Source organism: Arachis ipaensis, chromosome B2 (genome assembly GCF_059453495.1).
Source record: "Arachis ipaensis isolate K30076 ecotype BB chromosome B2, ASM5945349v1, whole genome shotgun sequence".
In the NCBI taxonomy this organism is placed as follows: domain Eukaryota; kingdom Viridiplantae; phylum Streptophyta; class Magnoliopsida; order Fabales; family Fabaceae; genus Arachis; species Arachis ipaensis.
In genome coordinates, this window is record NC_142437.1 from 114583772 (window position 1) to 114600098 (window position 16327).

Here is a 16327-nt window from a genome sequence, read left to right on the forward strand (position 1 = left end):
TCCTTTTCAGTTCTTAACTGAATTCTTGCAGATCTGTGATACTGTTAAGACTAATGGAGTAGATCCTGAAGTCTACAGGCTCATGCTTTTCCCTTTTGCTGTAAGAGACAGAGCTAGAGTGTGGTTGGACTCTCAACCCAAAGACAGCCTGAACTCTTGGGATAAGCTGGTCACGGCTTTCTTAGCCAAGTTCTTTCCTCCTCAAAAGCTGAGCAAGCTTAGAGTGGATGTTCAGACCTTCAGACAGAAAGAAGGTGAATCCTTATATGAAGCTTGAGAAAGATACAAACAGTTGACCAAAAAATGTCCTTCTGACATGCTTTCAGAATGGACCATCCTGGATATATTCTATGATGGTCTGTCTGAGTTATCAAAAATGTCATTGGATACTTCTGCAGGTGGATCCATTCACCTAAAGAAAATGCCTGCAGAAGCTCAAGAACTCATTGACATGGTTGCTAATAACCAGTTCATGTACACTTCTGAGAGGAATCCTGTGAGTAATGGGACACCTATGAAGAAGGGAGTTCTTGAAATTGATACTCTGGATGCCATATTGGCTCAGAATAAAATATTGACTCAGCAAGTCAATATGATTTCCCAGAGTCTGAATGGAATACAAGCTGCATCCAACAGCACTCAAGAGGCATCTTCTGAAGAAGAAGCTTATGATCCTGAGAACCCTGCAATAGCAGAGGTGAATTACTTAGGTGAACCTTATGGAAACACCTATAACTCATCATGGAGAAATCATCCAAATTTCTCATGGAAGGATCAAAAGCCTCAACAAGGCTTTAGTAATGGTGGAAGAAACAGGTTTAGCAATAGCAAGCCTTTTCCATCATCCACTCAGCAACAGACAGAAAATTCTAAGCAGAATCCATCTAGCTTAGCAAATTTAGTCTCTGATCTATCCAAGGCCACTGTAAGTTTCATGAATGAAACAAGGTCTTCCATTAGAAATTTAGAAGCACAAGTGGGCCAGCTGAGTAAAAGGATCACTGAAATCCCTCCTAGTACTCTCCCAAGCAATACAGAAGAGAATCCAAAAGGAGAGTGCAAGGCCATTGATATAAGCACCATGGCTGAACCTGTAAGGGAAGGAGAGGACATGAATCCCAAGGAGGAAGACCTCCTGGGACGTCCAGTGATCAATAAGGAGTTTTCCTCTGAGGAACCAAAGGACTCTAAGGCTCATATAGAGACCATAGAGATTCCATTGAACCTCCTTATGCCATTCATGAGCTCTGATGAGTATTCCTCTTCTGAAGAGAATGAGGATGTTACTGAAGAGCAAACTGCCAAGTTTCTTAGTGCAATCATTAAGCTGAATGCCAAATTATTTGGTATTGAAACTTGGGAAGATGAACCTCCCTTGTTCACCAATGAACTAAGTGATCTGGATCAACTGACATTGCCTCAGAAGAGACAGGATCCTGGAAAGTTCATAATACCTTGTACCATAGGTACCATGATCTTTAAGGCTCTGTGTGACCTTGGTTCAGGAATAAACCTCATGCCCCCTCTCTGTAATAGAGAAACTGAGAATCTATGGGGTGCAAGCTGCTAAAATCTCATTAGAGATGGCAGACAATTCAAGAAAACAGTCTTATGGACAAGTAGAGGACATGTTAGTAAAGGTTGAAGGCCTTTACATCCTTGCTGATTTCATAGTCCTGGATACTGGAAAGGAAGAGGATGAATCCATCATCCTAGGAAGACCTTTCCTAGCCACAGCAAGAGCTGTGATTGATGTGGACAGAGGAGAATTAATCCTTCAATTGAATGAGGACAACCTTGTGTTTACAACTCAAGGATCTCTCTCTGCATCCATGGAGAGGAAGCATAAAAAGCTTTTCTCAAAGCAGAGTCAACCAAAACCCCCCACAATCAAACTCTAAGTTTGGTGTTGGGAGGCCACAATCAAACTCTAAGTTTGGTGTTGAACTCCCATATCCAAACTCTAAGTTTGGTGTTGGGGAGTTTCAACAAAGCTCTGCACATCTGTGAGGCTCCATGAGAGCCCACTGTCAAGCTATTGACATTAAAGAAGCGCTTATTGGGAGGCAACCCAATTTTTATTTATCTAACTATATTTTTCTTAGTTATATGTCTTTATAGGTTCATGATCATGTGGAGTCACAAAATAAAAATAGAAATTGAAAACGGAATCAAAAACAGCAGAAGAAAAATCACACCCTGGAGGAAGCACCTGTCTGGCATTCAACGCTAGAACAGAGCATGGTTCTGGCGCTGAATGCCCAAAATGGGCAGCATCCTGGCGCTGAACGCCCAGAACAAGCATGGTTCTGGCGTTCAACGCCAGAAATGGCAACAAATGGGCGTTGAACGCCCAAAATGGGCACCAACCTGGCGCTGAACGCCCAGAGTTGTGTGCAAGGGCATTTTACATGCCTAATTTGGTGCAAGGTTGTAAATCCTTGAACACCTCAGGATCTGTGGATCCCACAGGATCATCTCAGGATCTGTGGTCCCCACAGAATCCCCACCCACCTCACCCTCTCTCTCTCCATTCATGACCATCCCTTCTGTTTTCCATTCACCACTCACATCCATACACACATCCCTCCATCTCCTCCATATCTTCTTCTTCTTCTATTCTTTCTTCTTTTGCTCGAGGGCGAGCAACATTCTAAGTTTGGTGTGGTAAAAGCATAAGCTTTTTGTTTTTCCATTACCATTGATGACACCTAAACCTCTAAAAGAGGGGAAGGGAAGCAAAGGCTTCCACCTCCGAGTCATGGGAGATGGAAAGATTCATCTCAAGGGTCTATAGCTCAGTGGTAGAACATGTGGTTGTAAATCAAGAGATCCCTGAGATACCTCAGGGGATGCACTTCCCTCCACATAAATATTAGGAGCAAATCAACATCTCCCTAGGAGAATTAAGTTCCAACATGGGACAATTAAGGGTAGAACATCAAGAGCACTCCATCATCCTTCATAAAATAAGAGAAGATCAAAAAGCAATGAGGGAGGAGCAACAAAGACAAGGAAGAGACATAGAAGAGCTCAAGGACATCATTGGTTCCTCAAGAAGGAAACGCCACCATCACTAAGGTGGATTCATTCCTTGTTCTTACTTTCTCTGTTTTTCGTTTTCTATGTTAAGTGCTTATCTATGTTTGTGTCTTCATTACATGATCATTAGTAGTTAGTAACTTTGTCTTAAAGTTATGAATGTCCTATGAATCCATCACCTCTCTTAAATGAAAAATGTTTTAATTCAAAAGAACAAGAAGTACATGAGTTTTGAATTTATCCTTGACCTTAGCTTAATTATATTGATGTGGTGACAATGCTTCTTGTTTTCTGAATGTATGCTTGAACAGTGCATATGTCTTTTGAAATTGTTGTTTAAGAATGTTAAATATGTTGGCTCTTGAAAGAATGATGACAAGGAGACATGTTATTTGATAATCTGAAAAATCATAAAAATGATTCTTGAAGCAAGAAAAAGCAGCAAAGAACAAAGCTTGCAGAAAAAAAAATAGGCGAAAAAAAAAATAGAAAGAAAAAGAAAAAGCAAGCAGAAAAAGCCAAAAGCTCTTAAAACCAAAAGGCAAGGGAAAATAAAAAGGATCCCAAGGCTTTGAGCATCAGTGGATAGGAGGGCCTAAAGGAATAAAATCCTGGCCTAAGCGGCTAAACCAAGCTGTCCCTAACCATGTGCTTGTGGCGTGTAGGTGTCAAGTGAAAACTTGAGACTGAGCGATTAAAGTCAAGGTCCAAAGCAAAAAAAAGAGTGTGCTTAAGAACCCTGGGCACCTCTAATTGGGGACTTTAGCAAAGCTGAGTCACAATCTGAAAAGGTTCACCCAATTTTGTGTCTGTGGCATTTATGTATCCGGTGGTAATACTGGAAAACAAAGTGCTTAGGGCCACGGCCAAGACTCATAAAATAGCTGTTCAAGAATCATCATACTGAACTAGGAGAATCAATAACACTATCTGAACTCTGAGTTCCTATAGATGCCAATCATTCTGAGCCCCAATGGATAAAGTGAGATGCCAAAACTATTCAAGAGGCAAAAAGCTATAAGTCCCGCTCATTTGATTGGAGCTATGTTTCATTGATAGTTTGGAATTTATAGTATATTCTCTTCTTTTTATCCTATTTGATTTTCAGTTGCTTGGGGACAAGCAACAATTTAAGTTTGGTGTTGTGATGAGCGGATAATTTATACGCTTTTTGGCATTGTTTTTAGTATGTTTTTAGTAGGATCTAGTTACTTTTAGGGACGTTTTCATTAGTTTTTAAGTTAAATTTACATTTCTGGACTTTACTATGAGTTTGTGTGTTTTTCTGTGATTTCAGGTATTTTCTGGCTGAAATTGAGGGACTTGAGCAGAAATCAGATTCAGAGGTTGAAGAAGGACTGCTGATGTTGTTAGATTCTGACCTCCCTGCACTCAAAATGGATTTTCTGGAGCTACAAAACTCGAAATGGCACGCTTCTAATTGCGTTAGAAAGTAGACATCCAGGGCTTTTCAGAAATATATAATAGTCCATACTTTTCCCAAGTTTAGACGACGCAAACTGGCGTTCAACGCCAGCTCTCTGCCCAATTCTGGAGTTCAGCGCCAGAAAGGGATAAAAAACCAGAGTTGAACGCCAGAAATGGATCAAAACCTGGCGTTCAACTCCACAAATGGCCTCTGCACGTGGAAAGTTAAAGCTCAGCCCAAGCACACACCAAGTGGGCCCCGGAAGTGGATTTATGCATCAATTACTTACTTCTGTAAACCCTAGTAGCTAGTTTATTATAAATAGGACCTCTTACTATTGTATTAGACATCCTGGATTGTATTTTGATCCTGTGATCTCGCTTTAGGGGCTGGGCATCTCGGACATGCCTGGACCTTTCACTTATGTATTTTCAACGGTAGAGTTTCTACACTCCAGAGATTAAGGTGTAGAGCTCTGCTGTTCCTCAAAGATTCATGCAAAGTACTACTGTTTTCTATTCAATTCTTCTTATTTCGCTTCTAAGATATTCATTCACACTTCAACCTGAATGTGATGAACGTGACAATCATCATCATTCCCTATGAACGCGTGCCTGACAACCACTCCCGTTCTACATTAGATTGAATGAGTATCTCTTAGATCTCTTAATCGGAATCTTCGTGGTGTAAGCTAGAATGATGGCGGCATTCAAGAGAATCCGGAAGGTCTAAACCTTGTCTGTGGTATTCTGAGTAGGATTCAATGATTGAATGACTGTGACGAGCTTCAAACTCACGATTGCCGGGCGTAGTGACAGACGCAAAAGGATAGTAAATCCTATTCCAGCATGATCGAGAACCGACAGATGAATAGCCGTGCCGTGACAGGGTGCGTTGACCATTTTCACTGAGAGGATAGGATGAAACCATTGACAAAGGTGATGCCTCCAGACGATTAGCCGTGCCGTGACAGGGCATTTGGATCATTTTCCCGAGAGAAGACCGAAAGTAGCCATTGACAGTGGTGATGTATCACATAAAGCCAGCCATGGAAAGGAGTAAGACTGATTGGATGAAGATAGCAGGAAAGCAGAGGTTCAGAGGAACGAAAGCATCTCTATTCACTTATCTGAAATTTTCACCAATGAATTACATAAGTATTTCTATCCCTATTTTATTAATTAATTTTGAAAACCCCATTACTATTTTATATCCGCCTGACTGAGATTTACAAGGTGACCATAGCTTGCTTCATACTAACAATCTCCGTGGGATTCGACCCTTACTCACGTAAGGTATTACTTGGACGACCCAGTGCACTTGCTGGTTAGTTGTGCGAAGTTGTGAACCATGGTATTGGCATCATGTTTTTGGCGCCATTACCAGGGAAAGAAAGAGCGATGAATTTTACATAATCAAAGTGTAATCACAATTTCTGCGCACCAGCATCTAATTACACTTATTAACTTTTTCTACAATGTGCAGTACAACTGTAAAATCGCTGCTTCTCCCTGACCTAGTGTCCCATCAGCTGAATTTGTGACTATGACCAACCAAAACATATTCATCTAAGAAGCTTGCCACATAATATCCACAGGTGTAGATTTTTTTTTTCATCCACACCATAGAACTTCCCTATTCATTTTAACAAATATTATTTGATCCAATACTATAAAAAATACACTGACTACCCTAAATGACTACAGGTCTAACTTTTATCGACAGCGGTAGAATGTCTAAATCGAGTCATTTCTGAGTTATGATATTCGTCAAACAAACAATCAATGAAACGTTCGTTCATGACTTCTCATTTTAAGTACATTTATATATAAAAAAATTATACAAAAAAAAAAAAAGAAGAAAAGAAGAGTTGAAATAGCAAAAGCGATAAAAATGATAATTCTTATAATTTTGTTTAGCTATCTATATATAGAAAATCAGAAGATCATGATTATCTAACAAAATTAATTTGTATTTATTACATTCAATTTGAATAAGTAAAAAATCATCTTATTTTAGTTTGGTCTTTAATTTACTTGATTTGAATTTGGATAAATAGATATGATTTGATTTGATTTAATTATTAATTGAAAGTAACTCAATTACCTATTTTATTCATAGATTTATTATTTTAATGACTAATAAATTAATCAAATTAATTAATTAATATATATAATTAATATAATTAATTTGATTTAATAAATTAAAAAATACTACTAAAACATTAAAAGAAATAAATTAAAAAATACTACTAAAATAAATTGATACAAATTATAATAAATTGTGTGATATTTAAATATCTAACTAAATTAATTAATTGATATAATTAATTTATCGTAGTAAATTATATTTAATGAGTTAAAAAAATAAAAAATATTCTCAAAAACATGCCACAACATCAGTTTTATTATTAAGTACGTAAATTTAATTTTTATATAATAGAATAAATAACTATAATATATGAAAAAGATAAAAATGTTTATATTTTGAAAGAATATATAAATTAAATTATACCAAACAAAATATATTTTTTTGTAAAAACATCTGACAAATTCTTTAGAATAACAATTAATATAGATTTTTTTAGAAGATAATTAAGATATCTATCCTTTTAAATAAAAATAGATGTAATTATAATTATATAATCACAAAATAAAATACTAATAAATTTAAATTTATTAACATTTTAATGTAAATATATTTTGGTGAGTTTAATTTTTTTTTCTTTAAATGAAAACTCTCATATCCTAATCACCTTCTTCATACCCATAAGCCCATAAGAGAGTAAGGGAGGGAACATGTAAATTTGCATAAATTTAATCAAAAGTATATATTTTCTTAGATAAAAATGTAAAACCGAATGATAATATAAACATATCAAACGAACAAATTAAAAGAATAATTGATTTTTATATACTAATAATATAATATAATTTTACATAGTTAAACAAATAATAAAATAAAACTCATATTAAAGAATGCTAAAAAAAATAATGAAGTTTATATTAACAATAATAATACTAAAGAAAGACGTTCCTGCTTTAGGCTCCTAGCTAGGGTGTTATGATTCGGTCCGACCCCGAATATTTTAGGGACTAATTTGATGTGATTTTATCGGATTTAAGGTTGAGTAAGGGTTTTAAAAATAGATCCGGTCATTATTTTAGGTCGGGTTCGGGTCATAGTTCGGGTCACCCGAACTTGGCCCGGTGGTCCGGTCATCATACACAATTAATATTTTGTATTATTAGTGATGGATGATGGTTATTCTTATGTGGAATTTAAGTATTGTAAACCTTAATCTTTTGTGTAATTACTCATTATAAGACTATAAGTTAATGTTTTATGTTTATAATGCATAAGACTTTAGACTAATGCATAATATTGTGTTATTTGTATTGATTTAAATATTTGATGTTATTAGACAATATTAGTATTGATTGTGGTTAATTGGTTATGCTTTAATTCCAGGGAAGGGTTGGTTCTTGTTATATTTTTCGAAGTAAATTTTACGATGTCAAATAATGGTTAGGATCTTGGAAATTTGGATATTTTCACATGCTAGCTTACAAGAAGGTAATGTTAACGGCCCGGTTTTCACCCGGTATAATCGTGGCCCGAAAGTGTGTAGGTTTCATCGGGTCTAGAGCCGGATTCGAGTCTAACAAATAGACCCGGTATATATTTTGGGCTGAGTCTGGGTCACATCAAACCCAATTTCACCCGACCCATGGACACCCCTACTCCTAGCCTCCGTCTGTAGCTATCGTGTTTTTTTTTTCCTTTTCTTTGCCTTTTTTTTTAATTGTTAAGTCATAAAAAAAAGAATAATTTAAAAAAACGAAAATAGCAAGATGAGTATTAATTATATAAATCAAAATATATATAAAAAAGGCTAATATATAATAGAATTAACGGAAAAGCTTTGCATCCATGTAAAAATTATATGGATGTTATCCAATTACCTTCTACCTCACACGTTTTTTCCCACCCACACTCGTTTGTTTTACACGCGCCTCATATAAAGTATATAACGTAATCCTTCTTTTGCATGATCAACCTTTCTCAACGTAAACCTTTCTCAATGTAAACCTTGTTATCTCCTCCTCACTACAAGATTCTTGCCATTTTGTGGCGGTTTTTTTTGTGTTTTGTGGCGGTTTCAAACCCCCACAAAATGAATTGTGGCAGTTTCTAAAACCTCCAAAATCGGAGGTGCCACGAGCTTATTTGTGGCAGTTTTAGAAAACTACCACGACATTATTTAGTGGCGGTTTTTTCGCTGTTCTGTGGGGGGTTTTGAGTTAATGAATTTTGGCAGTTTTTTGTCATTTTTGTGGCGGTTTAAAACCCCCACAAAGTTAATATTCAAATTAAAAAAAAAGAGCCACAAACTGAACAACGGCAAACCACTACCAGATTATTCCTAATTCTGAGCACTGCCATATCAAAATCAATTCAACCAAAAGCAAGATAATATTACACTAGCTAAGATAACATTATCCTAGGATCATAGCTATATGATAATCTTTCAGAAATCAGTTTTACTAACTAATAAGGTAACATTATCCTTCAACAAAAAACAGAATCAAATCTCAAATTCTAGCATTCAACATATCTATACAATGTCATCGTCTATTTTCCATTTTCTTTTGTCTATTTTAAATTAAAAACTGCTTAAAAGCACCAATAAAAAGATCAATTTAGAGTTTGAGAATGTTAGCATCTGCTAAACATAGCAGCACATCATTGTAGAATAAAATTGCATCATATATGGATTGTAGAAATTGCACCTCTTCATCAATTCGAATACATCCCATTTGATGTCTAGAACCACTATATCTTTGGCTTCCCTTTCCTGGCAAATCTCAAGGCCTACCCTGTAACCACCAGTTCACCATGCTGATAGACAAAATAAATAAATTACTACTACTGGTAAAGTGTGAAAGAGATAAGTGGATAAGGCATCAATTTCAGTATCCATTCTTACCATCAACTTGTGTGCTATCTTGTTTCCTAGACCAATTCTTTGCTCCCTGTCGATCCAGTAAGAAGGAATTTCACATTCCTCAGCAATCTCTTGCAAGTGTGATGTTTTGCTTGAGTTCCACCCACCAAATACTAGCATAAGATCCATATCTTGTTCCACCAGCTTATACATAGCATCTTGTCGCTCCTGAAAGAGAATTTGGTTTAGCTGTTGAGTTGAATAAATACATATATACACTAGCCATTGCTCTGGCATAGACAAGTTATATATACAACAATCTATAACTGGCTCAAAACTCTAATATCGTTTCTTTTCTGTGAGAATATAAGGTAATCAGATTTTAACTATTCCTAAAAAAAAGGAGCAAGAAATCTAATTGGCAGAAAAAGACCACCTGAGTGGCATCACAAATCGTGTTGAAGCTCATGAAGTGCTCATTGATGTTTTCTACACCAAATTTTTGCATCATAGTTCTCTCCACTAGTTTCCTTGCAAAACAATCAGTAAAATAATTATGACAAGGCTTGTAATCTCTGAAGAAATAGCATGAGAAGGAAAGGGAAAAAGAAAACTAACCTGTTTCTTCGGTCTCTCCCTTGAGCATTGTAGTCTAACTTTACATAAGGAGTCTACAAGCTAATAACTCCCAGAGTAATATTAGCATGCAATCAAACAAATATTTTGCCGTCATCATTCTTCAATTTCATGGCACCTTAACAACAATAGGTGAAAAAACTTAAATATACCAAGCATGAATTGAAGTTCTAAGCAGCAGATCAGATTGAAGTTCAATTCAAAGTATTGATTGATAGTCAATAACACATATATTGAAAATTGAAAATATGAATACGATGAATTAAAAAAAATTGAGAAAAGAAGCCAAGGAAGAGAATAAAAAATTCAAGAATAAAGGAGAAAAGATGTCTACCATGCCAGGCAACACCTTCAAACACACACAAACTTAGTACAAACCTCTTTCATATTCTTCACAATAATATACTTTCCAGCGAAAGATGCAGTTGCTACAGTTTCCTCATGCACGTATTTACCATGGATTATTGAGGTCTAATCCTTTTTCTTGTGCTTTTCAACAGAAGTCCACACCTACAAACAATTATTTCATAAATACTCTTAACTCTCAGTATCTGGTGACAGAGGATGAATGTAAACCAACCCATGGGCAAGTTGTATCAATAATTTGAACATTTTTCTCAATCAAAGTCAACATCTCATCCACTGCTGCTCCGAAAGCAGGCAATATGACTACGTCACCCTTGTTAACAACCTCAAATTGTTTTTCTCCTTCCACAACAGGAATATCCTGCACCTTCATCTCTTGTAATCTCTGCATTAACAACTTACCAAGTTCAGCATTCAACATTAAAAAAGGCGATACGCACACAAAAACTTCATGTTTACAAAGAAAATCAACCACATCGAGAAAATATTTTAGGCGCCCGACAAATTCTTATAACTTCATGCACTTTATGGTATAACTAGAAAGCACCGAGTTAAAAATAATCTGAGATCACTGATGGTGATAGACAAAAAGAGAATATCAACAGACCTGATTAACAGTTGGGTTGTGGATGATCTCATTGTTAAGCCATATATTCTCACTAGGAAACTACTTTCTCGCCTCGTACACGATTTGAACAGCCCTCTCAACTCCCCAGCAGAAGCCATAGGCTTCAGCCAGCCTCACTGTGACAGTTCCCCATGTATACTCATAACTATTTTCCTTCAAAGTCTTAATTATGTCACCTGAAATTCCAAAAATATGACACACACAAATTCACTACATAAACACAAAACAAGGTAACTTAACATCAATAACAAAGAACACCACGCTGCATGTCTGATTTCTCAGAGAACTAGCTACTCTGGATGATCATGAAAAGTCCCAACAAAAACTCATTGATATTAAATTCAATAAATTCAATTTTGCAGCAGAAATATGCATAAACCATTAAACTCATTGATATTAAATTTTCAAGCACTACAGCAAAATTAATAAGAAAAGATAGCTCTAATATATCATTCTAAAAAAAAAAGACTAGTCCTGCATACGCATTCTTTCAAAAATCACTAAAACATTTTCCTAATTTCAGTAGCACTTTATAATTTACTCAGCAGCAACAAAATTATTACAACTTCACAGATACCAATTTCATTATTACTATTTATTTTTTCAACATTAACTTAGGTACATCAGAGTACTCACCAAGCTCAATCACAACCTCTTTGTTTGTTTGGCTATTAGTTCCTGCACAAATTTTTTAAAATAAATTAATCTGAAAAACTTGAGATTGTTGAGAAGCTCTTCTCAGCAAACATTTTCCATTCTCTATCTTTACTCTTCTTAATAAAGCACCTCCTAGCAGCAAGATCTCTCTCATTGCATAAACAAAGAGAGAATAATAATAATAATAATAATAATAATAATAATAATAATAATAATAATAATAATAATAATAATAATAATATATTATTATTATTATTATTATTATTATTATTATTATTATTATTATTATTGTAAGCTTGTAACCATAGAGCATTAGAGTATGGATAATGAGATTGATGTTCCTCCGTTCTTTCTCTGCCCAATCTCGCTTGAAATCATGAAGGATCCCGTAACCGTCTCCACCGGCATCACCTACGACAGAGAGAGCATCGAGACATGGCTCTTCTCCGATAAGAACAAGACCTGCTCCGTAACGAAGCAACAACTCTCTTCTTCTGATTTCTCCGATCTAATTCCAAACCACACTCTTGGCGGATTGATTCATTTATGGTGTACCATCAACGCTTCCCATGGCATCGAAAGAATTTCCACATCTAAACCACCGGTTAATAAAAACAAGATCTCAAAGCTCCTCAAAGATGAGGACATTGACGTAGAAGCTTGAAGGCGGCAACGACGAGGACATGAATGGAAACAGCAGCGAGCTAACTCTCCCTCTGATCTCAGACGCTACGGCAACTTGACGGTGACAATGGCGAAGTGATGAATGTTGTGGCAGCGAGTAGATTAGGGTTTCAGAACCCTCTTTTTTCTCTTTTAACTTTTTTTGGACAAATTTTTATTTAAAGTGAAATTTGTTTGAGTTTAATTTGAGTATGTTAGTCTAGATATTAGTTTGGGTAGTTGGGCTTAAGAATTTAAACTAGTATTAATTAATGGGAGTTTTATATTTTGTCATAAATAAAATATGTTGTAGAGGTTTTTTAAAATTTCCACAAAAAAATCCCATAAATAAGTAAAAATCTTGTAGTGCCTCCTCCTCCTCCTCCTCCTCCTCCTCCTCCTCCTTCTCCTTCTTCTTCTTCTTCTTCTTCTTCCTCTTCCTCTTCCTCTTCTCCCTCTTCTCCTTCTTCTTCTTCAACCTAATTAAATTTGTTGTTCTCCTCTGTTCGCGTTTTTCTTCTCTGCATTATGGATCTGGATTGACTTCAATATAATTAGCTTCGTCGTTCTTCTTCTTCTTCTTCGTTTTCTTCTTCGATTTGCACTTCTGAATTGAAACAATGAATGAATCAACTTTAAATCAGTTGAATGAGTGAGATTAGATAATTCTTCCAAAATGCATCAATTTAATGAGGTTTGGATTATTGAATTTTGAATCGAATTCAATGGAATGCAATTGCTAATTTTATTTGAATCGAATTAAATGGACTGAGGTGATCTGTATTTGAATTGAATTGAATTAAATTGATAATATGTAAATTGTAGATAGAGTTGTTTCGAATTTGGTTTTGTATAATGGTTTCGTTCACTGTGAGTAACTGTTATGTTCGGTTCGGTAAGTACTATAGAGTTATTTCACCATGTCCATGTGTTTGGTTCGGTATGCAGAAAGGAGTCTAAAAAAATTAGACGAATATATTCTATTTTGTTCCCTAAGCACTATATAATTGTTTCATTGTAATTAAAATTTTGGTTCATCGTAATTAAGATTTCAGTTCACTGTGCAGACCAGCTGTGTTGTGGATGAAAAATTTGTCCCAAAGGTGGGAATAATTTTCAAGACACTAGAAGAAGCTAGAAATTTCTACAAACATTATTCCAAACTTGCCGGTTTTTCTATGAAAATAAGGAACATGCCTCGGGACAGAGACAAGATTAAGAATCAACTAATTGTATGCACCAGGGAGGGGAGGTGGAAATCCAAGATATCTCCAATTTTGAAGACAAACCCTTCAGCTGGGTTAAATTATTCGGCCAGAATTTACGTACACATAATGAAGGATGTTGGTCTTTATTTGGACAATTTCCAAAGTTGTTTTGAATAACTCACATCCTTGTTGTCTAGACTAGGCTGAGATGCTCAAACAACACAGGGAGCTTAGCATGTTCGTGCGTCACACCATCAAAACCCACGAGGAAGCCAGAATCAGACCAAGCAAAACATATCAATCATTTGTGGCAGCAGCTGGCAGCCACCGTAAACTAGGTTTTATAGAAAAAGACGTCAGGAATTACATCACAAGGGAAGTATGGAATATTTTCGAAGAAAACGATGCCAAAGAATTTGGGAAGAACCTAGTAAGAATGAAAGAGAAGAACCAAAATTTCTTCTTTGAGCTCAACCTTGAAGGCGATCACTGCATTAAACATGCATTTTGGGCCGATGCAAGAAGCAGGGCTACATTTGAGTATTTCGGAGACGTGATTTCATTTGATACCACCTATAACACAAACAAGTATTCAATTCATTCAAATATATTTTGATGTGCAGTGCATGTATATATTTCGGTTCACCACAGTCTGCTTGTTATTTATGCAGATACAATTTGGTTTTAGGTTCTTTTGTGGGCGTGAATCACCACGGCCAGTCGACACTTTTCGGATGCGTGCTGATGAAAAATGAGGACATCCAATCATTCAAATGGCTATTTGAGTGTTGGCTACGTTGCATGGGAGGGAAGGCACCAAAAGGTATTCTTACCGATCAATGCGCATCGATTCAAAGGGCAATTGAGCTGTGCATGCCAACAACAATTCACCGCTGGTGCATCTGGCACATTATGAAGAAGATCCCAAGTAAATTAAACGGATACAAGGGACAAAACTAAATTGAACAAGAGATGAGCCATGTTGTTTGGAACTCATACACAAAAGAAGCATTTGACAGAAACTGGATCGATTTCCTCAGAAAGTACGGCCTCGGAGGCAACAAGTGGCTTTTAGGTAATTGAGATTTCAATTCGAATTATTTTCATGCTCATATCGTTTTTTTCTCAAAGCATGCACTATTTTTGGTTCACCACACCTTATGGGTTCAGTTTATTTTGCAGAGATGTACGAGGATCGGTATATATGGATTCCAGTTTACTTGGATCACCACTTTTGGGCCGGGATGAGAAGCACACAAAGGATCGAGAGCATGCATTCATTTTTCAACAAGTTCATCACACGGAATAGCTCCTTGAGACAATTCGTGAAGCAATACGACAATTGCCTAGCAAGCAGAGAGCAAGCAGAGAGAGAATTCGATGCTGCAGATTTTCACACCGTGATACCGTGCGCAACAAAATCAGCAATACAGGCACAGTTTCAACATCTATATACCCATGAGAAGTTTAGGGAAGTTCAAGTTCAATTCAGAGGTAAAGTGAACTGTATCATAAGATCAATGCATTCCACCTTAGGATTCACAACATATGAAGTCATAGAGCAGGTTTCCAACTCCACATTCAACAAGTTTGTCATCACGTACGACGCAGTATCACGAGATGTAAAGTGCTATTGATTGCTATTTGAGTTTAGGGGCATATTGTGCCGCCATTCCCTAAGCGTCCTAAGTTTTGAGCGAGTGGATAATGTGGCACCGAAATACATATTAGAACGTTAGAGCAAGAACATAAAGAGGAGGCATATACACATCAAGAGCAGCCAAGATGAACCTCTACTGGAGCCGAGAAGTAAGAGATTTGACGAATTGGTGTTTCGGTTGCACAATATATGTGAATTTGCATCCGAGTTTGAAGAGTTGACCAGAATTCTGCACCGAGCATTTGACAGGGTCATGGCAGAGATGGAAGAATATCAAGAGAGAAAGAAAGGAAAAAGTTTGTTAACCCACGAAGAAGCGACATTAAGCAATATGAATGACCTTCAAAGCCCACCACATGTCAAAACAAGAGGTCAGCCCAAGAACAGACTTGGATCAAACCTGGAAAAAAAGATCTCAAATGCCATGAAGAAAAGGAAAAAGACAGCTCCAAGCGAGGTAAAATTGACTTGCTTTTGATTAGTTAAAAATTTAATTGTTCATTTTGCTAATATACAATTAATTATATCTTTTGTAGTTGAACCTTTTAGACTCCGGATCATCGATTCAGTCAAGCTCCACTCTTTATAATGCACCAGATATGAATTATCCAAGAGAGGGTTGTACAAGTTTTAGTTTTTATTAATGTAAATTTTTATTCACCCATGAGCAAATTTCGGTTCACCATGGTTATAGCAGGGTTAATTTTTGACTGTTGTTAGTCTTTAATGAATAGTCACTTTTTTGATGAAATTCTATATTGATATATGTAGTTTTTTTATTCGTCTAGTGTATTAATTTCTAAGTTGAATAATTAGAATTTATTTTGAGAAACGAAAACCAGGTGTAGTGCTAGTTACATTTTTCGTGTGATTAATTAAACAAAAATTATTAAAAAAATCTAAAAGAGTAACATAAATATTTTTAACTTACATTGGTGGAGTTTTAAAACTCTTTCTTGGATGGATTTTCAGGGTTTAGGATTTTGGATTTAGGGTTTTAGGGGTTTAGGGTTTATGGGTTCAGGGTTCAGGGTTTAGGGTTCGGTGTTCAGGGTTCAGGGCTTAGGGTTCAGGGTTTAGGGTTCAGGGT

General features: G+C 36.1%; 1 protein-coding gene, 1 non-coding gene and 2 pseudogenes across 2 annotated transcripts; 2 read left to right on the forward strand and 2 right to left on the reverse strand.

The window, feature by feature from the left end:
• Positions 1-214: 214 nt before the first annotated feature.
• LOC148575290 (small nucleolar RNA R71) lies at positions 215-322 on the reverse strand. Its single transcript, XR_015906423.1, has one exon. It is a non-coding gene; the product is annotated as a small nucleolar RNA R71 (small nucleolar RNA).
• A 9024-nt stretch (positions 323-9346) lies between these two features.
• Positions 9347-11766, reverse strand: LOC110269302 (4-hydroxy-3-methylbut-2-enyl diphosphate reductase, chloroplastic-like). Its single transcript, XM_088505193.1, has 8 exons — positions 11686-11766; positions 11029-11225; positions 10636-10806; positions 10434-10565; positions 10038-10173; positions 9856-9941; positions 9462-9647; positions 9347-9373 (listed from the first exon to the last, which is right to left on the reverse strand). Exons 5-8 carry the CDS (start codon positions 10063-10065, stop codon positions 9347-9349), a joined length of 327 nt encoding a protein of 108 aa, XP_088361319.1. The 5' UTR covers positions 10066-10173; positions 10434-10565; positions 10636-10806; positions 11029-11225; positions 11686-11766.
• Positions 11767-12025: 259 nt separating this feature from the next.
• Positions 12026-12370, forward strand: LOC148575291 (E3 ubiquitin-protein ligase PUB23 pseudogene; annotated as a pseudogene).
• Positions 12371-14752: 2382 nt separating this feature from the next.
• Positions 14753-15665, forward strand: LOC148575292 (protein FAR-RED ELONGATED HYPOCOTYL 3-like; annotated as a pseudogene).
• The last annotated feature ends 662 nt before the right edge of the window (positions 15666-16327 follow it).